Below are 27,081 nucleotides of genomic sequence, written 5' to 3'. Positions count from 1 at the left end.
AGTAACTCCTATAAGCAGTATCGGCGGGAGGTGGAGGGGGACCTGCATTCCTGCAATGAGATTCTTGAGGTATTAATTTCTATAAACAAATTTATATAGCTTAAAGGACCTGACTTCTACGCTATTGTACATCTTTTGTATCCAGGTTTTTCCCATTACCACATTTGATTCTGATAATTAGTTGTTACTACAGTAAGAACTACTGGAATTAGACCGATTCACTCATCTTGGCACTAAGATATTGTTTAACTACTATGGGAGCAAACCTAGATCCTATATGCTAGTTAAGATGGCAAAACAATTTCTATTCAACTTATTTTCAAATACTCAGACTCTTGAAATACTGTATACAGTAACTGGGTTTTGGGCTCTTCTCAAAGATGGAAAATTAAAAGAAATTGCTTAAGCAATTGTAGATGAGGGACCAAATACTTCCTCCTCTTCCCCCGCCCATATAATTGTGCATCTCTCCTCTTACTTTGAGAACTCGGATTCCTAAGCATAGAAACAAGAACCCTGCTGTATCGGTGGCTAAATCAGCTATACATGATTTCAGTTACAAAAAACTAGTAGTAAAATAACTAAGCTATGACCACTGCACCATAGATACCTAGGACTCTGGTAATTCCTACTAACTGGCAGTGGTGGAAGTTCACATGCTTGCATCTCCCCTTACAAAGCTCACAAACTTTACTTCTCAGATACAGAAACTGAGGGGCAAAGGCAGTTTCTGATTGAGCTGTAGTTGTCTTAACACTTCATCTATCATCTTGGTTCTTACCTTCTACTCTAGAGCAAAGTGTTTGCTGGTCTCTGATTTCTTAATGATAGACAAAGATGAAATGTCCTGGCTGGTTCTCAGGCTTAGCATCAGAATATGGATTTACAAGGATTAGTTAGCTCTATGTGGCTTCTGAGGGGGATCATGCTGGAGTAAGGATCATTCCAATTATTCAGAATGATCCCTGAAAACGGATGTTGAATCACTAGCATTCGTGGGTATGTGCTGTGCTGTCACGTGTGATGTAAGAATTTAAGTAAAATCCCATTTTAACTCTTTTTAAAAGAGCCAAGTGGGAGGCACCTATTTGTAGAGGCACATTCTCATGGTCTTACTTTCCTCAATACCAGCTGTAAATACTGCAGATGCAGTGATCAAAGGCAATTATACTCAACATCCCTGTCACCAGAACATCCAATTGAAATTCCTTGGACATCAACTTAACCTGCTATTTTTTGGTCTAAACTTGGAATATTTTAACATCTGCCAAACCAGTTGTAACTTTATATTTTTTTTCAACCCAGTAGTCTTCTTAAACAGCAGCCCTAACAGAGGATATTAGAGTTCCTTAAGCTGCTGGATCTTTTTTTTGTTTTGTTTTGTTTTTTTTGGGCCATTTGAACGGAGCATTTTTAACAAACTTCTAGGGCACTGGTATGTTTTGTGTTCAGTGCTTCCCACACCCCCAGAATATGTTGTGCTAGGCAGTCATCTAAACTTGGAATCTTGCAGAGGCAGGAACTAGTCTGTTACACTTGAACAGTATCATGCTATTGAAACGGGAGGAGGGGAATCTTAAACTATTAAAGGATTCAGAGGGGTAGCTGAGTCTGTAACTAAAAAGACTTAAAACAATGAATAGTCTAGTAGCATCTTAAAGACTAACAAAACATGTAGGTGGTATCATGAGCTTTTGTGGGCAAAACTCATACCATCTGCTTATTAGAGGATTGTCAGTCTTAGACAAAGGCTGATTTAAGATGTGTGATGGGCTGAAAATTCCAACTTAACTAAGTCACCTTGGGCTACCCTTTGCCTGTTATGTGGAAACTGATACATGGTAGAATACTAGAGCTGGAAGGGACCTTGAGATATCAAGTCCAGTCCCCTGCCCTAGTTTGAAATGTTTCCTTTTCACTCCTAATCTCTCCAGAAATAGAGGCCCAGCAACTGATTCTGCTTTAGTGTCTGTGAGGATGGTTCCTTTAGTTATTTCACTGTGCTTCAGAAAACCAGCCTATGCCCTGGTTGCTATAACAAATCAACTTGATTTAACTTTCCCATTGAAATAGCTGTGTATATGCCCATCTCTAAATCACAGTTGTAAGGCTAGCTCGCTATCTAGCTGTCTCCTTGTCCTTTCACCTGTCTGATTTCCAGGAAGGTGACTGGCATTGCAGCATGTCTGGAAAGTTAATTCTGCTTCTGCCAGAGGCTGCTGTGCTCAGTAAGCTCTGTTCTGCTCATTTGCTAGTGAAATAGTATATGGGACAGTTGAATTGCAGCAGTGCACTGTGCTGTTCTTAGGTGGTGGTGTATGCTCACTGTTTTACCTAGGATTCACACAATATACCTGCATTGCTAGGAAAAGCTCTGATCTATCCTCTGAGCTGCTGTTATCCCCTCTTATTTACCCCCTTATCTCTAGAATTCCAGCCCAATTTCCATCTGCAGTCCTCCTGTCACCCCATTTCCTAATCAGTTTCCCTTCCCCCACAGGTGAAGTATGATGAGCTACTCCCATAGTCCAAAGTTGGATTTTGGAGGAAGGGAAGTATGCGCCTTGCCAAGAACTAGTTTGCCTCCTGTGGAGGAGCAGATGCTAAGATGAGCCTAGCATAATACTTTAGACCAAGCCAATGTCCTATGCTAGAGTAGAACAAACACATGTGCCTTTTTCTTGCACAGTTAGGGGAGGAAGAGGCACAGGCTCTCTTCCCTAACCCAGTGCCTTCTCTGTGAAGATGTGCTGGTACCAGTGAAGCTGGGAGAGTACATGCAGGCTACAGGGAAGCAGTATCTGCCCTTTTTGATACGTGCACCCATTAGCTGGTCAATTGGACTCACAGCTGCCAGCAGTGAAAGAGAGCCTGAACCACATAGCAGTGGAGTTAAAATGAGAGGCACAAGGAAGACACACAGAAAAAGGTGCTGCTGTTTTGAATATTAGGTTTAAATTAGCTGGTGCTTTTTTTTCTACCCTGCTGTCAGTTCTTGGGTTTGTTTTCAAAGTGCGCACACAAACTAGAAAGACAAGGGGGAGAGGCAAAAAAATCCCTGTTCAGCTGGTTTGCTATGTCCTGCCGTCAACATCTACAGTAGAGGGGCTGGAGAACTATCTAGACTACATAGAGCACTTTATTTGCTCAAAGCATGGTGCCAATATAAATTGAGCCTGTGTGGTCCTGCAGTATTGGTACCTCTCCCTGTTTCATGCAGGGGAAGCAGGACTGAATCTCTTCATGGGTTTTAACTCTGATTTTTGAAAGAGACCCCTCCTCCTTCATGCCAATGTAAAAGAAGGAAATCAGGCCAGCTAAGATCCTAATTGTCAGAAGTGCTGAGCATCTGTGAAAATTCAGACCATAAGGGTACCTATACTGTCGTAAAGCACCCCAGGCTGGCCTGGGGTAGCGGATTCAGGCTTGCAGGGTGACAAAATTGCACATCTCTATACAGAAGAATCTTTATTTTTCAGACCTTCGCTTATCCAACATTCCGTTTTATCCGATGGGCTGCCCGCCGTCATTTGCTGCCCGCCAAATTGACGAATAAGAACGCAGCATGTACAACAGCTTATCACGAGTGCAGTCGTGCTTTTGTTTGATGTCTGTTTTTTCATTAGAATTATTAATAAATTGAGTTTCTACATATTTATACTCAGATTTTTTTAGTATTCCATATTATCCGATATTTCCGCTATCCGACCATCCTCTGGTCCTGTTTAGGTCAGATAATTGAGACTCTACTGTATTTGGGCTAGAGCTGGAGTCTGAACTGTGGGCTTCCGTGAGGGTCGAGGATCCTTCAGGGTGTCTGTTCTGGCACAGGGTCTGTCCTTTTCCTAATGGCCATGCTTTAATTTCCCTTTCAGCTTGGGGCTGATTGGGGGGGGAGGTCTATTTCCTTTTTAGCACTTTCCCTCAAACCAAAAGGGGAGCCTTTCCTTGCCTGGCTGGCTTTCCCTGAAGGGAGAGAGAAGAAAAAAGGACTCTATCAGGCTAGCTCAGAAGGATAGGCTTTCCAGTGGGAAAAGCCAGGGCCGTGACAAGCACGTCCAGAAATCTCAGACCAATGTTCAGTGGCAGTTACCTGCTGGCAGCACATATTCCTTCCGGTCTGTTTAACACAATGACACTCAATCTTCCAGCTGAGGCCAGCCAACGCAGACAGACGCAGCCTTTCCTGCAGCTCTGCCAAAGTACCTCCTGCCTTGCCAGGCCAGCCCCAAGTTCAGCTGTAGAGTGCTGAGCTGTGTGGTGTTTGCTAATGTGTCCACTAGGGACCAGCCTATGACCATCCAGATGCTCCCTCACTTCACCTGGAGGCATCAGACTTTTCTCTGCTGCCTCTCCTGCCGTCCATCATACCCTTATCATAGGTGCCTGACTGAAGATCAGAATGACTCTTTCCTGCCTACCTCTGTTTCTCGTAGTAACCAGGTAACACAGGGGCAGTGCCCTTCATGGTGTAGGCTCCTATTCAAACAGGGCCATCTGAAAGAGACTATCTGTTTGCAAACAGCATGGCTGAACTCTGTCCTGGAAAAAACTTCCTAGGCTTTTTCAACTATTAAGTAAAAGATTGTGGCTACACCTAAATATGAACAGAACTCATTCTCAGGTAATTTTATCCCCTTTGAAAAAATGTAATAACTTTTTAAACAATGTCTTGATATGCATTCAGTTTGTCTGGCATCTTTCCTGCTTGTTACTGTACAATAACTAGTAGTAGATATAGAAGTAATGCCCCCCAAAAGAAAACATTTCAGATCCTAAATGTTGACATTTAATTCACTTTTGCTTTACAATGGGCAAATGAGATACAAAGCTGAATTAGCAATCATTTTGCTCATGAAATATCTCCCCCATTTTAAGATGAAATTATCTTTCTTGGTATATAAAACTCAGAAGTATAAAATGTGTCCCCATATAAATGACACAAGCAAAAGAAAAACATAGCTAACATTATTTGAAATTACCAGAAAAATTGCTGCTGTACGCTACATATTTCATTTCTGTTATTTACAGAGAGGTTTTGGTGGAATCTCATTTGACTCAACAAAGTCTTCCATTGAAGAAAGAGGTAATTGACAAAGCATAATTGAGTGGCTTGGTAAAGAAAGTAAAAATCAGTAGATACATTTTTCTGATCCACTTGATATAAAATACAAGTAATGTTTTACAGTTTCTTGACGGGCTTTCCATTCACTAATGATTGTTTAATAAACCAAAGGTTTTGTCATAAACACATGTTCTATTTTCACATGCTCATGATTTTCTGAAATGTTTGCCTGTGGAGATGAACAGTTCCTTGTATAGAATCAAAGAAAACTAGAACTGGAAGGGACCTTGAGAAGTCATCAAGGCCACTCCCCTGCACTCCTTTTGCACTCTGTACAAAGGTGAATGTATTTGTTCCAAATGAGTCCAAAATCTCATCTGCTGTGGTGCAAAGGCCATGCTTCTGTTCATGTTTGTACACCACTGAGCACAGCAGGCCCCTGACCAATTGCTAATGAAATGCAAACACTATTGCAGATAAACACTCAAGGTTAGAAAAGAAAATAAGGTGGAACCTGCAATGTAACTCTACTTCAGGGGTGGGGAACCATTTTTGGATTGGGGGCCACTGACCCACAGAAAAATCACTCGGGGGTCGCACACAAGTGAGAAGCAAAAAACAAAAATCCCTCACTGACATGGTCCCTGACTGAGAAGGAGAAAGACACTCGCCCCATTACTCTTGACACCAGAGTCTGGAGGGGGGGCAGCCTAGTAGATTTTGTGCTCCAGCCACTCCGTAGGGTGCTGGGGGTGGGGGCCTGGAATGACAGAATGGGATTGCCAAGGCTCAGGGAGAACCCTGAGCCTCAGGGGCTGAATCCAGGCAAGCTGGAGGCCGCATCTAGCACCCAGGTCTTAGGTTCCCCACCCCTGCTCTACTCCTTTGCTCTGATGTATTATGATAATCTTTAACTATGTGACTTTGTGCTGTTTCTCAAACAATATAGAATCATAGAATCATAGAATAATAGGACTGGAAGGGACCTCGAGAGGTCATCGAGTCCAGCCCCCCGCCCTCAAGGCAGGATCAAGCTCCGTCTACACCATCCCTGACAGATGTCTATCTATCCTGTTCTTAAATATCTCCAGAGAGGGAGATTCCACCACCTCCCTTGGCAATTTATTCCAATATTTGACCACCCTGACAGTTAGGAATTTTTTCCTAATGTCCAATCTAAACCTCCCCTGCTGCACTTTAAGCCCATTACTCCTTGTCCTGTCCTCAGAAACCAAGAGGAACAAATTTTCTCCTTCCTCCTTGTGACACCCTTTTAGATATTTGAAAACCGCTATCATGTCCCCCCTTAATCTTCTTTTTTTCAAACTAAACAAGCCCAGTTCATGAAGCCTGGCTTCATAGGTCATGTTCTCTAAACCTTTAATCATTCTTGTCGCTCTTCTCTGTACCCTTTCCAATTTCTCCACATCTTTCTTGAAATGTGGCGCCCAGAACTGGACACAGTACTCCAGCTGAGGCCTAACTAGTGCAGAGTAGAGCGGCAGAATGACTTCACGAGTTTTGCTTACAACACACCTGTTGATACAACCTAGAATCATATTTGCTTTTTTTGCAACAGCATCACACTGTTGACTCATATTCAACTTGTGGTCCACTATGACCCCTAGATCCCTTTCCGCCATGCTCCTTCCTAGACAGTCGCTTCCCATCTTGTATGTATGGAACTGATTGTTCCTTCCTAAGTGGAGCACTTTGCATTTCTCTTTATTAAACCTCATCCTGTTTACCTCTGACCATTTCTCTAACTTGCTAAGGTCATTTTGAATTATGTCCCTATCCTCCAAAGAAGTTGCAACCCCACCCAGTTTGGTATCATCTGCAAACTTAATAAGCGTACTCTCTATCCCAATATCTACATCATTGATGAAGATATTGAACAGTACGGGTCCCAAAACAGACCCTTGAGGAACTCCACTTGTTATCCCTTTCCAGCAGGATTTAGAACCATTAACAACAACTCTCTGACTACGGTTATCCAGCCAATTATGCACCCACCTTATCGTGGCCCTATCTAAGTTATATTTGCCTAGTTTATCAATAAGAATATCATGCGAGACTGTATCAAATGCCTTACTAAAGTCTAGGTATATGACATCCACCGCTTCTCCCTTATCCACAAGGCTCGTTATCTTATCAAAGAAAGCTATCAGGTTAGTTTGGCATGACTTGTTCTTCACAAACCCATGCTGGCTATTCCCTATCACTTTATTACCTTCCAAGTGTTTGCATATGATTTCCTTAATTACCTGCTCCATTATCTTCCCTGGGACAGACGTTAAACTGACCGGTCTGTAGTTTCCTGGGTTGTTCTTATTCCCCTTTTTATAGATGGGCACAATATTTGCCCTTTTCCAGTCTTCTGGAATCTCCCCTGTCTGCCATGATTTTTCAAAGATCATAGCTAAAGGCTCAGATACCTCCTCTATCAGCTCCTTGAGTATCCTGGGATGCATTTCATCAGGACCTGGTGACTTGCTGACATCTAACTTTCCTACGTGATTTTTAACTTGTTCTTTGTGTATCCTATCTTCTAAACTTACCCTCTCTCTGCTTGTATTCACTACGTTAGGCACACCTCCAGACTTCTCGGTGAAGACCGAAACAAAGAAGTCATTGAGCATCTCCGCCATTTCCAAGTTCCCTGTTACTGCTTCTCCCTCCTCACTAAGCAGTGGGCCTACCCTGTCCTTGGTCTTCCTCTTGCTTTTAATGTATTTATAAAAGGTCTTCTTGTTTCCCTTTATGCCTGTAGCTAGTTTGATCTCATTTTGTGCCTTTGCCTTTCTAATCTTGCCCCTGCATTCCCGTGTTGCTTGCCTATATTCCTCCTTTGTTAGTTGTCCTAGTTTCCATTTTTTATATGACTCCTTTTTTATTTTGAGATCGTGCAAGATCTCCTTGTTAAGCCAAGCTGGTCTTTTGCCATATTTTCTATCTTTCCTACACAGCGGAATTGTTTGCTTTTGGGCCCTTAACAACGTCCCTTTGAAATACTTCCAACTCTCCTCAGTTGTTTTTCCCTTCAGTCTTGCTTCCCATGGGACATTACCTACAAGTTCTCTGAGCTTATCAAAATCTGCCTTCCTGAAATCCATTACCTCAATTGTGCTGGTCTCCCTTCTACCTTTCCTTAAGATCATGAACTCTATTATTTCGTGATCACTGTCCCCTATACTGTCTTCCACTTTCAAGTTCTCAACTAGTTCCTCCCTATTTGTTAAAACCAAATCCAGAACAGCTTCTCCTCTGGTAGCTTTTTCAACCTTCTGAAACAGAAAGTTGTCTCCAATGCAGTCCAGAAACTTATTGGATAGCCTGTGCCTCGCTGTGTTAGTTTCCCAACATATGTCTGGATAGTTGAAGTCCCCCATCACCACCAAATCTTGGGCTTTGGATAGTTTTGTTAATTGTTTAAAAAAGGCCTCATCCACCTCTTCCACCTGGCTAGGTGGCCTGTAGTAGACTCCTAGCATGATATCACCCTCGTTTTTTACCCCTTTTAGCTTAACCCAGAGACTCTCTACACAGCTATCTCCTACATTCATCTCCACTTCAGTCCAAGTGTGTACATTTTTAATATACAAGGCAACCCCTCCTCCCTTTTTTCCCTGTCTGTCCTTCCTGAGCAAGCCGTACCCTTCCATACCAACATTCCAATCATGCGTCCCATCCCACCAGGTTTCTGTAATACCAATATACTGAAACCATTTTTTCCCCTCAATTACTTTTGATACGTGAGTCTATTGAAATGTGATGCTGAATTTGTAGACATAACATGGATGTATAAGTGGACAGAATTAAGGGTTTCAGCTTTAATTTTCATGTTTCCTGCTGCTTGGGCACTTAACAGTGCAACCTTAAAGTTGTAAAAATGCAGTTCTAGCATTTCATCACCTAGATTTTGCTTTGTTTTTTCTTTTAAAAAATACTTTATTACAACTCTAACTAATTTTTTCCCCTCTGGAAATGTAAGTAGTCATTGAGAGGGTCTATTTTGTAACCATTTTTCATTAGTATTGGCTGTCCCTAAAGCAGAATGTAACACTAGTGGTGAGAGTAGGCATCTTAATGCCCTAAGTGAGTACCCTGCTCCATTAGGACATAAAAATGGCTAGACTGGGTCAGACAAGTGGTCCATCTAGACCACTATCCTGTCTTCTGACAATGACCACCTGTGCCAGATGTTCAGAGGGAATGAGTTGAAGAGGGATTATTGAGTCATCATCCAGCCCTGGTTTCTATCAGTCAAAGGTGTAGGACACACACAGCCTTTGAATGTATCTAATTCTTTTTTGAACCCATATACTACTGGCCTTCAAAACATCCCCTGTCAATGAGTTCTACAGGTTGACTGTGAATTGTTTTTGTTTAATTTAGCTGTCCATTAATTCATTGGGTAGCCCCTATGTGAAGGGATAAACACTTTTTCTCCACATCATAACTTTATAGATCTCTATCATATTTCCCTTCAGTTTAGAAAAGAGACAACTAAACACATCAAAGGGCACATCTGTTTTTGCATGAAAATTACTCCATACGTCTAATAGTTTTGCTATTTCTCTGTATCTTTTCCAATATATCTTTGTTGAGATGGGCCAAACAGAACTGGATGCAGTATTTTGAGATGTGGGGATTTAGATAGTGGCATTATAATCTTCTGTTTTATTATCTATTCCTTTCCTAGTTGTTCCTAATATTCTGTTAGCTTTTTTGACTGCTGCTGTACACTGAACAAATGTTATTAGAGAACTTCCATGATGATCCCAAGATCTCTTTCTTGAGTGGGAATAGCTAATTTAGATCCCGTAATTTTTTATGTATGGTTGAAATTATTATTTCTAATGTGCATTACAGGCAGTCCCCGGGTTACATGGATCCGACTTACATCGGATCCCTACTTACAAACGGGGTGAGGCAACCCCGCACTAGCTGCTTCCCCCCAACAGACCAGGGAGACGCGAAGCTAGCGCCCCCCTTCCATCCCCCCAGCAGACCAAGGAGACGCGGAGCGGCTTTTCTCAGCAGACACCTCAGCTTTAGAATAAAGGACTGAGGGAAGTGAGGTGTGGGAGAATAAAACTGAGCTCTGGAGAAATGTTTGGCTAGAGTTTCCCCTACAATATGTACCAGTTCCGACTTACATACAAATTCAACTTAAGAACAAACCTACAGTCCCTATCTTGTACGTAACCCGGGGACTGCCTGTACTCTGAATTTATCAACATTGAATTTCATCTGCCATTTTGTTGCCCACGTTCCCAGTTTAGCAAGATCCCTTTTTATGTCTTTGCAGTCAACTTTGGCTTTTACTGAGGGTAGTTATTTTGTATTGCCTGCAACACTGCCACTTTGCTGTTTACCCCTTTGTCCCAATCATTTAGGAAGATGTTGAGCAGCAGTGGTCCCTGTACAGATCTTTGGAGTACTCTGCTATTTAACTTTTCCCATTGATTGATGAGGTCTGAGTTCCCTTTACAAAAGCCATGTTGACTCTTCCCCATCATTTTGTATTCATCAATGTCTACTCATTCTGTTCTTTACTATAGTTTCAACCAATTTGCCTGCTACTGAAGTGTAATTTCCAGGATTGCTTCTGAAGTCTTTTTTAAATATCAAGATTACATTAGCTATCCTACAGTTATTTGGTAGAGAGGCTGACTTAAGCATTGGGGCCATGTCTACTCTACAGATAAGATCGAAGCTGCTGCAGTCGATCTTCCAGGGTTCGAATCAGTGGTTCTAGTGAAGACACGCTAATTCGAACTGAGAGGGCGCTCCTGTCTATGCCGGTGTCCCTGCTTCCACGAGGAGTAAGGGAAGTTGAAGGGAGAGTGTGCTCTCTTTGACTTCCCGCACTGTGGATGGCGCCAAAATTTGAGTTAAGGTAAATCAATTTAAACTACACAATTAACGTAGCTGAAGTTGCGTATCTTATTTCGAACTTATCCCCTAGTGTAGACCAGACCTGGGTGACCTATCACCGTTAGTAGTATGGCAATTTCATATCTGAGTTCCTTCAGAATCTTGGGTGAATACCATCTGGTCCTGCTGACTTTTTATTAGAGCCCTACTAAATTCCCAGTCCATGTTTGTCAATTTCATGGTCATAGGATTTTAAAAATAATAAACTTCATTATTTCAGCTATTTAAATGTGGAATTTCACAGTGTTGTAATTGTATGGTACCTGATCCAAAAAGAAGTTGTGTGTATGGGGGGAGGGTGGTGTTTCAAGGTTATTGTAGGGGAGCTGCAATACTGCTAATCTTTTCTCTGTGCGGCTGCTGGTGCTGCCTTCAGAGCAGGGCAGCGGAAGAGTGGCAGCTGCTGGCTGAGCCCAGTTCTGAAGGCAGAGCCACTACCAGCAGCAGTGCAGAAGTAAGCATGGCATGCTATGGTATTGCCATCCTCACTTCTGCACTGCTGCTGCCATGGCACTGGCTAAGGGCACTGGCTAATGTGCCCCCTCCAAAATAACCTTGTAATTCACACACACTCCACACAACATTGTTTTGGGTCAGGACTCCACCCCTCCCCCCGTGAGAAATACCAGTCTCCCTGTGAAATCTGTATCGTATAGGGTAAAAGCACACAAAGACCAGATTTTGTGGGAGGAGACCAGATTGCACAGTCTGTAACACACTCTTCATGGCTGTGAATGTAGTAGGGACCAACTTATTACTATGAATTTATCAGTTCGTTCCAAAGCCTTCTCTATTGACACCTCAATCGGGGTTTGCTCTTCAGATTTGTTATCTACAAAGTTCATCTCAAGTGTGGAAACCTCTCTCACACCCTTTACAGTGAAGACAGATGTCAATAATTCATTGTTGTTGAGAGTTTTGCCACTGACTTAATGGGGCCAGGATTTCTTCTGGGAATCTATTTCTAGCTCTGCCAGTAACTGTCTCTGTTATTTAACTCTCCTGTAAAATGACAATAGATTGCTTTATTGTAGGGTTGTACAGTAATGCCCTCACCTTTGTAAAGGGCTTTAAGCTTTCTGGAGGAAAGATACTGTAACAGCGCAAAGTTCTTCTCATTTTATTTTACACTTGAATATGTTTAGTATAATCTTGAATTTAACCTTTCATTCAGCTCTTGCACATTATCTCATGTGTGCATGTTTCAACTTACCATGTCACCGGTCTGTGGGAATTGACAGTATTACCAAGGAGTATGGTGTTTTCTCTTTTACTGCCTAACTCCTTAATAACTGATTATGCGCATAGACTTTTGAGATATTAGAAGCAGAGCTGAGGTATAAAAAGAGTTTGAATGTTTATTTTAATTTTTAAACCTCCATTTGCTCCTTTTGTATTTGTTTTGCTGCAAATATTCTAGTGAACAACCTTAGTTAGCACAAATCAGCTCTTTGGTGCACGGACCATCTTTTTGTTCAGTGTTTATGCAGAACATACCACACCGAGGTCTTGGTCCATTACAAGGGTTCCTAAGCAATACCACTACACAAATAATAAATAAGTAGTTACGTAACCAAATGTTAAGATCCAATGGTCACGGAAAGGACATTCTAAACAGTAACCACCAACAATGTGACTTCTCAGTTTGAAATTATACTTTCCCATATGTGCCTTTTTGTGGCTCCATGCCATAAGACATCCACCCATATTACAAAACTGATACTGGGTGATCCGTGAAACCAACCAACACAGCCCATGCTTTGAATTGCCCATATTTCCAGTTCTTCTTTGCTCCAAAACAAATTGGGAAAACATTGAATACTGAAAGAAAGTGAGCATTTTTCCAGTTCTTTTTACTTAAACTGCAGTTTACAATGTCCAACTCATTTTAGCCCCCGCTTGTCACTCTGGCCAGAGCCAGGCCAAGGTACAGGCTGACCGGGCTACTGCCCGGGGCACCCCCATTGTAAGCGGTGCCGCACGGGGCTGCCGGGCTGGGCATGGGCAGCACCGCACATGCTCCGCGCACCCGGGGCAGCACCACACATGCGCTGAGTGCACGGGGGCGAGGCTGCACATGTGCTGCGTGCCTGAGGGCGGGGCCGCACATGCATCACGCTCCCAGGGGCGGCACCGCGCTCCCGGAGCCCGGGGCACACAAATGGCTCGGGCCGGCCCTGACTCGGGCATTGCCTTCCCTTTTATTGTAACAGATTGCTGCCAGGAATGCGGCATGTGGTTAAGCTGTACTCGAAGATGCCTTTGTGTCTCCCTCATTGCACTGCTCATACTCGGTGTTGTAGGTGCTGCCATTGGTCTTACTGTCACATTTGGACTCCCACCTCCTACTCCAGGTCAGTGAGTTGGTTTTTTTCTGTCTGAACAAGTTAGTGAATCTCCACACGAAGTGCTGCCATTTTTTTCAATGAGTTAGACATTGAAGAATAGTGATAGAGATGTAGCCGTGTTAGTCTGGGGTAGTTGAAGCAAAATGCAGGACAATGTAGCACTTTAAAGACTAACAAGATGGTTTATTAGATGATGAGCTTTCGTGGGCCAGACCCACTTCCTCAGATCAAAAAAGTGGGTCTGGCCCACGAAAGCTCATCATCTAATAAACCATCTTGTTAGTCTTTAAAGTGCTACATTGTCCTGCATTTTGCTTAGACATTGAAGGCGCCACTTGAAACCCGGGGACAGGGGAGAGGAAGAGGAGAGAGATTAAAGTGCTTCTCTCCAAAGTCTTGGTGACGAGAATGTACACTTCTCCTTGGAGCGTCAGTAGGATTGTTGTAAAACAAAAAAAAGCAGTCATGTAGCACTTTGAAGACTAACAAGATGGTTTATTAGGTGATGAGCTTTCGTGAGGCAGACCCACTTCCTCAGATCATATTCTGAAAGTGAATTGGCATGACCATTATATAACAAAAGGGATACAATGAAGGAATAAACAAATTATACAGTAACGAAACAACTACAGAAGGTGGGGGCGAGGGGACGAGGAAGAGACAAGGAAGGAGGAAATTGCTTATTGTCAGAGTCAATTAAAGTGGCTAATCTTGATATTCATAGTAACTCCAGAGGTGGGGAGGCTGTCTTTGTAATGCGTAAGGGAATTATCATCTATATTAAGGCCCATTCGCAGCATGTTGAATTTTAGTATAAATAAAAGTACTGAAGTCTCTCTCTCTCTGTAATCTGGTGTTAAAGTCTCTTTGAAGTAAGATGGGTGTTTTCAGGTCTTTAAGGGAATGGCCAGTTTGATTAAAATGTTGGCTAACAGGTTTTTCTGCATGGAGATGTCTGATTTGTGAGAATTGATTCTCTGGCGAAGTGACTGAGCAGTTTGTCCAATATACATTGCAGAGGGACATTGCTGACACGTGATGGCATATATCACATTGCTGGACGTACAGGAATATGAGCCCATGATCGTATAACTGACATGGTTAGGTCCAGTGATGGTGTCTACAGAGTAAATATGTGGACAAAGCTGGCAACGGGGTTTGTTGCAACGGAAAGTTCCAGGGTTACTTTTAATGTGGTATGCTCTGTGGTTGTTAGTAAGAATCTTCCTGAGGCTAGGTGGTTGTCTATAGGAGAGTATAAGTTTGTCACCCAGAGCCTCTTGGAGTGTAGCATCCTATTCCAGTATAGGTTGTAGGTTATTGATAATGCACTGGAAGGGTTTCAGTTGGGGGCTATAGGTGGTGACAAGTGGTGTCCTATTGTTGATTTTCTTGGGCCAATCTAGCTGGTTTCTGGGTATTTGTCTGGCCCTTTCAATCTGTTTTTTTTACTTCCCCCAGTGGGTAATTGAGTTTTACGAATGCTTGGTAGAGATCTTGAAGTCTTTGGTCTCTGTCAGTGGGATTGAAGCAGATGCGATTGTATCTAAGGGTATGTCTACACTACAATGTTAGTTCGAACTAACATTCATAGGTGCTACACTAGCGCTCCGCTAGTTCGAATTTAAATCGAACTAGCGGAGCGCTTAGTTCGAACTAGGAAAACCTCATTTTACGAGGATTAAGCCAGTTCGAACGTACTAGTTCGAATTAAGGGGTGTGTAGCCCCTTAATTCGAACTAGTGGGAGGCTAGCCCTCCCCAGGTTTCCCTGGTGGCCACTCTGGCCAACACCAGGGAAACTCTATTGCCCCCCTCCCGGCCCCGGACCCCTTAAAGGGGCACGGGCTGGCTACGGTGCCCGTGCCAGGTGCAAGCCTGCCAGCACCCAGCCAGCAGACCCTGCACCTGACACGGCACAGAGCCACCCACCCGATGCCCCCCAGCCCACCCCCTCTTCCCGGGACCAGGCTGGCGGCTCCCGGGAGCTTGCCCGGGACCGCAAGAGGCGGGCACCTTCCTGGGCTAGTGCAGACATCGTGGACCTCGTCCACGATCTCCGCACTAGGCACAGGAAAGTGGCCGGCTAGGGCAGGAGAGCTGCCAGCCTGGCCACCCAGGAGCAGGTGTGCATGAAAATCAAGGGGGTCCACTGAGACCCCCAACCCTGAGCCCTGAGCTTACAATGGCCGTACTGGGTCAGACCAAAGGTCCATCTAGCCCAGTAGCCTGTCTGCTGACAGCGGCCAACACTAGGGACCCTGGAGGGGATGGACTGAAGACAGTGACCAAGCCATTTGTCTCGTGCCATCCCTCTCCAGCCTTCCACAAACTTTGGGCAGGGACACCACTCCTACCCCCTGGCTAAGACTACTCCATGGACCCAACCTCCATGACTTAATCTCACTTCCCTTTAAACTCTGTTCTAGTTGTAGCCTTCACATCCTCCTGCAGCAAGGAGTTCCACAGGTTAACTATTTGCTTTGTCAACAACAACAACTTTCTCTTACTAGTTTCAAGCCTGCTACCCGTTCCTTTCCTTTCCTTTGGTGTCCTCTAGTCCTTCTTTATGGGAACTCATGAAGAACTTTTCTGAATGCACCCTCTCCACCCAACCCCTGCTTTTAGAGACCTCTATCCTGTCCCCGCTCCATCTCCTCTTTTCTAAGCTGAACAGTCCCAGTCTCTGTAGCCTCTCTTCATATGGGACCTGTTCCCAACCCCTGATCATGTTAGTTGCCCTCCCCTCTCCCAGCCTTTCTCTTCCCCTCTCCCACCTCCTTTTCCCAGTCTCCCCCAGTTTTGTTCAATAAAGACAGAGTCAATGTTGGAAGAAACGTTATCTTTATTTTGTACATCAGGAAGAGGGGCTAGGGAAGGGTAAGTGGAAGGAGGTGAGGGAGGAATGGGGTACGAGCCCCCGATGGGGAGGACTGGGCTGGCTCTGTGGGCTTCTGGAGGTGGAAGCTCTCCTGCAGCCCCCCAATTGCCCCCTCTCCCCAGATGGCAGCCTGCGGCAAGTGCAGCCGGTCTGATGGCCGAGTGCTGTGATGTGCCCAGTGTGGGCACTCCGGGCACTCCAAGCCAGGACTGGTTTTCAAGCAGGGCACCCCTGAGAACTGTCTGTCCGGAGTGGGGGTCGGGTCCCTTTAAGCGCAGCCCTCGGCTAGCCTGAGACAGCAGCTCCACGCTCTAAGTCCTCCTCTGATGCCCTGCCGGCACTGCTTCCAGCCATCCTTAAGCCCTGTTCAGGGTCCACTCAATGTGGACATGCTAGTTCGAATTAGCAAAACGCTAATTCAAACTTGTTTTTAGTTCTAGACTCGTTAGTTTGAATTAGCTTAGTTCGAATTAACTGTACAGTTAGTAGACATACCCTAAGAGCTTGACTATAGACAATGGATCGTATGGTGTGTCCTGGATGGAAGTTGGAGGCATGTAAGTAAGTGTAGCAGTCTGCGGGCTTCCTGTAGAGAGTGGTATTGGTTGGTTGTAAATCTCCAATACTTTGTGTGGGTAGCATAATCACATTTTAATACACATAGGCTCTATTGCAGTAGTGCATGTTAGGTGGTAGGATCCAGGTCCTGATGGACTGTTGGTCACTTTCAGGATGGCAAATGAATTCCTGAGGTTTCTAATAATTTTATTGTGGCTAAAAAAATCTGTTTGATCTGGTCCATGTGCTCTTAGTGAATGTGGAAATGTCTGTTAGATCTGATGATCAGATGGCAAGTCTGACAAATTGGGTTGGGTGTGGGATGTTTTAGGTGCTTATATAAGACAAAGCCCAGCATATCAGGACTGTCCCTGTAAAATCAGGACATCTGATCTCTCTAGTTAGCTCAACCCTTATCTAAACTCGTTTATATCCTGGCTTTCTTTTCAGTGAACCGTTTCTGTGTGACTTCAGGTAACCAGACTGGCTTTTTATGTGATGATAGAGTGACTTGCCTTCCAGCCAGTCGGATCTGCAACAGAATCAGAGACTGTGTTAATGGAGAGGATGAGCAGGAAAAATTATGCAGTAAGCATTTTTTTTAACGTCTTCTCCCTGTGCGGATTTCTCTAGCCCAGTGCCAGATTTATGCACAAGCTAAGTAAGCTACAGTTTAGCACTTCAGATTATAAGAGGCCTCTAAATACAAAAAATTACTGGTTATTAGCTGCATCCCTGCCTATGTACTGGTATATATACAAATATAAAACTTTATTATTTCTATTTTCATAAAAGAGGAGACTAAGGGGGCGGGAGATATGATAGAGGTCTATAAAATCATGGCGGCTGTGTCTGCACTAGCAAGTTATTCCGGAAAATCAGCCGCTTTTTTTTTTTGCAGAAAAGCACATCTAGATTGGCCACAGATGCTTTTCCGCAAAAAGTGCTTTTGCGGAAAAGCATCCTGCCAATCTAGACGCGCTTTTCCGAAAATGCTTTTAACAGAAAACTTTTCCGTTAAAAGCATTTCCGGAAAATCATGCCAGTGTAGACGTAGCCGGCAGGTATGGAGAAAGTGAATAAGGAAAAGTTATTTACTTGTTCACATAACATAAGAACTAGGGGTCACCAAATGAAATTAATAAGTGGCAGGTTGAGAACAAACAAAAAGGACGTTTTTCTTCATGCAGCGCACAGTCAACCAGTGGAACTCCTTGCCAGAGGATGTTGTGAAGACCAGGACCATAACAGGGCTCAAGAAAGAGCTAGATAAATGTATGGAGGTTAAGTCCATTAGTACTTATTAGCAGGGCTTGATGAACGGCAGCGAAAGCCACTAGCCAGCCCCGCACTGCATATGCGGAAGACCCGCTTTGCACATGCGTGCACTGCAAATGAATGGGACGCCTAGCTGAAATCTACTTTGTCGAGCTCTGCTTATTAGCCAGAATGGGTAGGAATGGTGTCCCTAGCCCTCTGTCTGTCAGAGGCTGGAAATAGGTGACAGAAGAGGGATCACTTGATGATTACCTGTTCTGCTCACCCCCTCTGGGGCACCTGGCATTGGCCACTGTTGGAAGACAGGATATTGGGCTAGATGAACCTTTGGTCTGGCCCAGTATGGCCGTTCTTATGTCCTTTCTGTTAGAATAATACACATTTTTTGATAATGCTATATGGTCTCTTACATAAGAACATGAGAAAATGAGAATGGCCAGACTGGGTCAGATCAAAGGTCCATCCAGCCCAGTATCCTGTCTGCCGACAGTGGCCAATGCCAGGTGTCCCAGAGGTAGTGAATCGAATAAGGTAATGATCAAGTGATCTCTCTCCTGCCATCCATCTCTACTCTCTGACAAACAGAGGCTAAGGACACCATTTTTTACCGATACTGGCTAATAGCCAGGGCTCACCGAACCGTGATGAGCTCCGCTCACCAGCTGCGCTGTCCGGCGATCTGCGTATGCACAGATCACCCGAACCCGGCTCTTCCGGGTTACAATCTACTCACCACGGGCGATTAGATTGTATAATTTGTCGAGCCCTGCTAATAGCCATTTATGGACTTAACCTTCATAAATTTATCTAGTTCTCTTTTAAACCCTGTTATAGTCCTAGCCTTCATAACCTCCTCAGGCAAGGAGTTCCACAGATTGACTATGTGCTGTGTGAAGAAGAACTTCCTTTTATTTGTTTTAAACCTGCTGCCCATTAGTTTCATTTGGTGGCCCCTAGTTCTTATATTATGGGAACTTTTCCTTATTCACTTTCTCCACACCACTCATGATTTTATAGATCTCTATCCTATCCCCCCTTAGTCTCCTCTTTTCCAAGCTGAAAAGTCTGGAGAAAGGGGTAAACAGTGAGATGGAAAAGTTTGCAGATGATACTAAACTCTTTAATCTCTGCTCATATAGGACCCTTTCCAAACCCCTACTCATTGTACTTGCCCTTCTCTGGACCTTTTCTAATGCCAGTATATCTTTTTTGAGATGAGGAGACCACATCTGTACGCAATAGTCAAGATGTGGGTGTGCCATCGATTTATATAAGGGCAATAAGATATTCTCCGTCTTATTCTCTATCCCTTTTTTAATGATTCCTAATATCCTGTTTGCTTTTTTGACTGCTGTTGCACACTGCATGGACGTCTTCAGAGAACTATCCACGATGACTCCAAGATCTCTTTCCTGATTAGTTGTAGCTAAATTAGCCCCCATCATATTATATGTATAGATGGGGTTATTTTTTCCAATGTGCATTATTTTACATTTATCCACATTAAATTTCATTTGCCGTTTTGTTGCCCAGTCACTTAGTTTGGTGAGATCTTTTTGAAGATCTTCACAGTCTGCTTTGGTCTTAACTACCTTGAGCAATTTAGTATCGTCTGCAGACTTTTCCACCTCACTGTTTACCCCTTTCTCCAGATCATTTATGAATAAGTTGAATAGGATTGGTCCTAGGACTGACCCTTGGGGAACACCACTAGTTACCATCTCCATTCCGAAAATGTACCATTTATTCCTACCCTTTGTTTCCTGTCTTTTAACCAGTTCTCAATCCATGAAAGGATCTTCCCTCTTATCCCATGACAACTTAATTTACGTAAGAGGCTTTGGTGAGAGACCTTATCAAAGGCTTTCTGGAAGTCTAAGTACACTATTTCTAATGGATCCCCTTTGTCCACATGTTTGTTGACCCCTTCAAAAAAACTCTAATAGATTAGTAAGACATGATTTCCCTTTACAGAAACCAAATTATGTTCTTCTATGTGTCTGACAATTTTATTCTTTACTATTGTTTCAACTAATTTGCCTGGTACTGATGTTAGACTTACCAGTCTGCAATTGCTGGGATCGCCTCTTAAACTTGGCATAGCTTAGGGCCTCAGCATATCTTCATCCTGCCCTGTTTCAGCCCTCCTGGGCATGCTCATCACACTCCCTTGTTTTCTCATGTTTTAACCCTCCCCTTACTCATGGCTCCATATTTTAGCCGCAACTCTTCATAACCCAGCTGCTGAGAGACTGATTTGTTCAAGGCTGTGAAGGGAGTTGTGAAGAACCAGAAACAGAAGAATCCAGATCCTTTGTTTTGCACTTGTGAGCCTTAACCATGAGGTCCCCTTCCTCTTTTGTTGAAGTTAGTCATAATATGAGTAAGTGGCCCTAGTGACAGAGCATCATATTAGCATGCAGAAGATTTGGCTTTGATTTATGGTTCAGTCAATGACAGAAGAGATAGACTTGTTAAAACACTGGGCAGGGATCCTGGAGGTCTGGGCTGTGCACCTGGCTCTGTTGCAAACTTCCCATAGGACTTTGGGCAAGTCACTTAACCTCTTCGTACCTCAGTTTCCCCATTTTAAATGGAGAATAAGAACATTTCCCTCCATCTCCCGGGGGGAGGAGGCACGTAGTTTAATATTTTTCAAGTGCTTTTGAGATCCTTGTATGAAAGGAGAAAAGAGAAGTGTAAAATAATTAGCTTGTAATTGGCTTCTTAGCCATTATATTTATGTCCAATTGTTGAGTGAAGTTAGAACATTTCACTATCTTCAGGTATCTCCTCTTATAGTTGATCTGCCCAGTAACCTTCCAGGATATTTGATCTTCCGCTGCAGCAACCCCACATACTGGATCTATGCTGATATGAAGTGTAACGGCGCAAATGACTGTGGAGACTGTTCTGATGAGAAGGGGAGCTGTAAGTCAGCTGCTTTTTTTACTGATGTAAACTATAATTAAAGGGTTTGGTGCTTGTAAAAGATAGTGGACTGACAGTGAGAGAGACTGATAACTGCCCTTTACCCACAAAACAGAACGTGAGTAAAAACAGTGCAGACTTCCTGTCATCCCACAAAGGTACTTCAACCTTAACCTGGAAACACCTGTTGTTCAGGCTCTCTCACCTGCTTAGTCCTTGGTCTCTCTGCTGAAACAGCACGTATGCTGGATGTGGTGGGTTTGTTATGCAGACATCTGTTCAACAGGCATTGGATTGTCTCCACCAATTTAATTTTGCATCAACTGCCAAGCAGACATCTGATGCTAATAACTCCTGATCACTACCAACTTGGGCCATATTCAGATTAATGACCTAGAGGGGAAAGGCTTCATAGTCCATTGCCAATCCCCTGAACCAGTTGTTCTCTGGTACACACTGTCTTTAGATTGACTTTTTTTCTCAAAAAATTCCTGTCGCCAGCAGTACAAATTCAAAATGAATAGCCGATCCTTAGGGATGTGTTCAGCAGCTTACTGAGTGCCAGCTGGAATTAAACACTGCTTAAAAAAAGGTCATGTTTGAAATTGGAAGCTAAAGGTTGGGATTTGCAAAGTAGTCTTGGAAAAGTAGACATGTTTTCCACTGAAACTAATGGAATTGCGTATCTGGGTCACTTAAACTGTTTTGAAAATCTCAACCACAACATGAAGACCTGAACTGATGTGTATCAACAGTTGTATCTAGAAGAAATTCAGATAATAACATTTGTGTCTTATGAATGTTGACTGGCTGTTCCTCTCACAGGTAGCTAAACTGTTCCTGACTTCTGCCTCAGGGTCCTCTTTACATGTACCCACCACTATCTGCTGCCTCTAAGAAATTAGGTGGCTGTTTAAGGTTAAATATGCTCGTGCTGGATGAAAGATTTTCTTTTTTTTTTGCATTTTTTATGTCTACTAGGTGAGAGTTCATATCTGCCAACATAAAGTCTAAAACATAATTTGTAAGAAAAGCAGAAAAGTCAATGGTCCCTCTTTTCTTTTCTCCTTAGTGGCCAGCTGCCCTCCTTGTGGGACTCTGTGGTGGAGCTGCACCCCGGTGTTCTATAGGTATTGCACTTGCATTCCCAGGACCCTCTGCCAAGACAGAATCCAGCACTGCTCAGACTGGTCTGATGAGTATATCTGCAATAGATGAAGTTACTGGAGCTGAGTGGTAGCTACACACCCCCTAGGGCATGGTCTGCGTTCTCCTGATGCTTTAACACCTTGGCTTGAAGTTTTCGTCTGAGAACAACAAGGCCTAGTAGTTTCCTGACAACCATGCAACAACACTGATAGGATGACGTGTGCTATAACAGACTGAACATAGGACTGGGAGCCAGGAATTGCACAGTTCTAATCCCGTGTCTGTGGCTCACTTGCTGTGCGATCCTGGGCATATCACTCACCTTTCTATGTGTTGATTTTCCCATCTGTGAAAGAGGGATAAAGTACTTTGACAATACAAAGTGCTGTCTATGTGTCAAGGTTATGATTGTTGAGATGAGATGTATATACAGACCTACAGGGATTCTTAAAAAAACCATTAAAAAACAACAATGGTCCTGTAGCACTTTAGTGACTAACAAAAATACATAGACAGTATCATGAGCTTTCATGGGCACAACCCACTTCTTCAGATGACAAAAATAGAGCAAGAGGCACCAAGGTTGAATTATAAAGCAGAAAAAGAGGGGATGTAGGAGGAGAAAGTGCCTGCAATGCCCCACTGCCATGTATATTGGTCAAACTGGACAGTCTCTATGGCAAAGGATTAATGGACACAAATGAGATATTCAAAATGGTAACACAGAAAGCTGTTGGAGAATATATTAACTTGTCCGGGCACTCACGCATGGATTTAAAGGTGGCTATTCTCTTACAAAACAATTTCAGGAATCAACTAGAGAGAGAATCTGTAGAACTAGCCTTCATATAAGTTTGATACTATCTCGCAAGGCCTAAAAAAAGACATGAACTGGATAAGCTGTTGTATTCAACACTCAAGTGACATCAAAAGCTCAGTATTAGATACTTACAGCCTACTCTATTAGCCTCATTTAGCACGGACACTTTAGTTGACAGGTTTTTTCCTTTCCTTCTCCTCTCCCCTTTTTCTCCTCTATAATTCAACCTCTGTGCCTCTTGCTGCATTTTTGTCATCTGAAAAAGTGGGTTGTGCCCATGAAAGCTCATGATACTGTTTATATATTTTTGTTAGTCTCTAAGGCGCTACAGGACCATTGTTGTTTTTTAAGTTTTTTTAAATTACAGACTAACAAGGCTACTCCTCTGAGGGTGCATCTAGACAGCAGCCTTCTGTTGGAATAAGCTACACAATTCGTGCTATGCAAATTTCATAGCTTATTCCAAGTCTAAATCGAAAGATCTTACTTTGAAATTTGGCACTATATTCACAGCACCAGATTTCAAAATAAGGCACTATTCCGACAAATCCCTTAGCCCTCGTGGAACGAGGTTTGCAGTAATGTCAGAATAGTTTCTGGGAAATAGTGAGCACTTCTAAAGACACAGCATTGCTATTTTGGGATATTTCCAATATCCCAAAAGAGCAACACAGTCTAGGTGTACCCTGAGCCTACAGGGACTCTATTGTTTTTCTTTCCTTTTTAGGGAAAAAACCCTCAAATTCAGATTATTATAAAATAATAATGACCAACTAAAATAATAATGAAGACCAATAAATGACCTCTTACTCTTTTTGGTTTTGATAACATCAGTGACTTCCAATTGATCACTAATTTGTTAACATGCAAGGAAAGGAGGAGAAATTCCCTGAGTCTTTTATAGTGTTAAACTACATGAAATCGGGTTGCAATACTCATTGCTGTCCATCTGTTTTAAAAAAATCATGTAAATATCCTCTGAAATGAAATTGGATATTCTGCAGAAGTAGTTGTGAAAATGAGGGGAAATTTTAAAAATAAGTGATATAAAACTGCTAGCTCTATTCTTTCTGTAGTTTGTTGTTGTGAGGCATGAAGAAACCATTTATTAACAATATTGTATACATTGTGCTGTAGTTTTCCCTTTTGTAACTGATTCTAAAGTGGTCCCTCCAATGTTTGTGAAAACACCAATCACTCATCCCATGGTGAAATACTAATGGGTATATTGGTGGCTGGAGGCCAGGTGGACAAGATGCAACAGTGGGCGAAGGGCCACCCCAAACAGTGGTGCAGAAACTGTCCCTAATTGACAGAATAAAATGGGTGACAGACTATTAAAACAGTAATTAACACGTTAGCTCAGGGAGTAGAACAAAATGGAGGAAATAGGTGAGAAGAGAGCCCCAAAGTGATTTCCTCTCTCTTCTGTTCCAGGCCTAAGAAAGTGTAGATAAGGGGTGGAGTCTAAATAAACCACATGTGAAGTTCACAGCAGTCTCTAAGCAGTCTGTGTGCACAGAGGGAGTATCCTGTGACAGAGAGAAAGTGAGTCCTTTCTTCCTCCTATAACCTGTTACTGCCAATATAAGCCTTGTGAGTGATAGAGTTTGAAGGATATTTTCTCTTAGGATAGAATTGTGGAGTGGCAGTTTTCTAAGCGCAAGCACAGGATTAAACTGCTAGTATATGTTTTGTACCAGGAAGTATGAAAGTCAGAAAATAAACAGTTCAGTAGCAGCACTGAGAAAAGCAGGCCATAGAAAATCAGGTGTCCCATCTGTTTCTCTAGGTGTCTAAGTGACACAGAGCCCATTATCGGTTCATACATTAATGAAATAGCTGCATCAGGGTCAGTGCTTGAGACTTTCAAAGTAGTTTGAGATTTACCCAGGTGTCTTCCATAGGAATAAAAGGAAGAGCTAATCCCTTTAGACCAATTTGAAAAATCTCAGCCAGTGCAGTCTAATTAGGCATGTTATGCTTGAAGGCACTATAACACTGACCGACAGAAACAAACCTAGGACCTCTGGACCTTAGTGCATAAGCCTCTTCAGCTTCAGCTAAGAGCAAACTGGTTCTCAACTAAGGCCATAGAGCACACATTCTTTTTCTCTGTAAGTGGTCTAAGTGCCACTGCATGGGACAGTGAACCACACCCAGCAGGTGTGTGGGTTACAGAAACAAGACTTGATAGTAAACACAATAAATCTGTTTATAAATAAGAAATAAGCATCAGTCAGTATTTCCCCTAGTCGCAACACTACCTCAGTTCATACCTGAGCCCATTCCTTTTCTCTGTGTTCTGTGCATTCTAAAACTATGCGTGTCACCATGATTTGTGTACATGCAAAATGTTGATTGTTACTTGTAACTGGGATACAGCGGTAGATCTGAAACCTCCTTTGTAAAATAGCTTTACTGTTTTTCTGACTCATGATTTTATCTTGAATGAAACAGTAAAATCTTATGTCATGGAACAGCAACTATAGCAACCTTTAAAGTAGTATTTGATAACCTATCCCTGCAGAGCTGTAAACCAAGCAATAATGGATGGCTTCCTTTTCTTGTTTGTAGAAAATGTTGTAATGTATTTAATGCTCCAGCTAAGAGGAGACACACTTATAAACCATTAGTTGCCTAAGTAAATATTTTCACTTCAGAGTTTTAAGAATTCCAGTACAAGACCCAAATGTTAATCAGAGATTCCTAGTTGTTTAACTATTAATGGGAGATTAATGGAATTTGAAATACAGGTCATGTTCAGTAGTTCTGATTTACAAATCACTCTGCCTAATTTAACACTTCAATAAAGCTGATATTCAGTTGGTAAATTAAGCTTTGTTTTAATCATTATAATCATGGCTTGTGTTCCTCATACTAACCCAAGGAGTGTCTTGTGGCAATCTACAGGGAAAATATTTGCACATTTCTTAAAAGAAGTGAGGATGTGGAAATAACACTGCCGACCCTTCTGTTCTACGTATGAGCAACATCCAACTCCCCTTGAACTCAATGGAGTCTTGTTGACTTCAGTGGAAGTAGGGTCAGGTCCCAGTTGGGTTCTAATGTCCTAGGCTGTTTGACTGTGTAGTGGCTTTGTGACAGCTTGAAGGCACCTATAATAAACAGTGTTCATTGCATTTTTCCAGCATTGTAGGTACAAGAGAGCTACATTTAAAGGCTATGTCTACACTGGCAGCATCTTGCGCAAGAAAATGTCCACACTGCTATGTGTGAGCTGTGCTTTTGCGCAAAAGCGGGTGGGCAGTGTGGACACGCTGCAGATTATTGCGCAAGAACGGCTGTACTTACACAAGAAGCCGCAAGTGTAGACATAGCCAAAATGTGCTGCATCCAAGGGAGCATTCCAGGAAACAGAAAGGTAGCACAGTAAAAAGAAAAACTGCCTTGTTTATCACACAATACAGAATTAGCCATGGAACTCATTGCCACAAGATACTACAGAGACCAACACTTTAGGTTGTTTCAAAAAAGGATTTGTCATTTGTATGAATGAGACCATCCATAGTTACATTAGTAAGGATAAAAATAATGAATTTGCAATGGATATGAACCTGGATGTTGCAGAGCATAAACCAATCTGTAAGTAAGGAAGTATCTTATTCTGTAACTGTCCACTACAGTGTTTCTGGTTTCTTCTAAGCATCTAACTGCACATCTATGCTGCATGGCTATTTCAGGATACCAGGGGTCTATACAAGCCGCCTGTTATTTCAAAATATTTTTCAAAATAACAGGTGCACTATTTTGCAATCCTGGTAAAACTCATTGCACGAGGGATAAAGAATGGCTCAAAATAGCACATCATTTCAAAATAACATCAAAATAAGATACGCAATTTGCGTAGTGCAAATTGTGCATCTTATTTCAAGTTAAGGGTGCTGGGTAGACGCATCCTAATACTGACCATTGTCAGAAGCTGATGGACTACTGTTTTGATCTTGATGGGCAATTTCTATACTACTTATTCGATAGGTGTACAATACATAAAAGTGTTCTAAGTTATTTTATAGACTAAGAACTGAATCTCTCATCTTAGACAGGATGTCAAAATTGGGCATCATAATCAATAGATAGGGATTGGG

At 42.7% G+C, this 27,081-nt stretch overlaps 1 protein-coding gene across 3 annotated transcripts; it reads left to right on the top strand.

Annotated features, from left to right (window-relative positions):
- Window positions 1–93: 93 nt before the first annotated feature.
- On the top strand, window positions 94–27,081 carry LDLRAD1 (low density lipoprotein receptor class A domain containing 1). 3 transcript variants are annotated; one of them, XM_006133464.5, is made up of 6 exons: window positions 94–4,624; window positions 5,032–5,086; window positions 13,222–13,362; window positions 17,245–17,382; window positions 20,875–21,003; window positions 22,076–27,081. In XM_006133464.5, the coding sequence occupies exons 1-6, from the start codon at window positions 4,604–4,606 to the stop codon at window positions 22,219–22,221; spliced, it is 630 nt and encodes a 209-aa protein (XP_006133526.4). In that variant the 5' UTR covers window positions 94–4,603; the 3' UTR covers window positions 22,222–27,081. The 3 variants fall into 3 exon arrangements, with proteins under 3 accessions (XP_006133526.4, XP_075792137.1, XP_089636564.1); XM_075936022.2 differs by lacking the exons at window positions 94–4,624; window positions 5,032–5,086 and adding an exon at window positions 8,680–10,970; XM_089780438.1 differs by lacking the exons at window positions 94–4,624; window positions 5,032–5,086 and having other exon boundaries at window positions 8,680–13,362.

Source organism: Pelodiscus sinensis, chromosome 9 (assembly GCF_052426305.1).
Source record: "Pelodiscus sinensis isolate ZL-2025 chromosome 9, ASM5242630v1, whole genome shotgun sequence".
Taxonomy (NCBI): domain Eukaryota; kingdom Metazoa; phylum Chordata; order Testudines; family Trionychidae; genus Pelodiscus; species Pelodiscus sinensis.
This window is presented reverse-complemented; position numbering and strand designations above follow the sequence as displayed.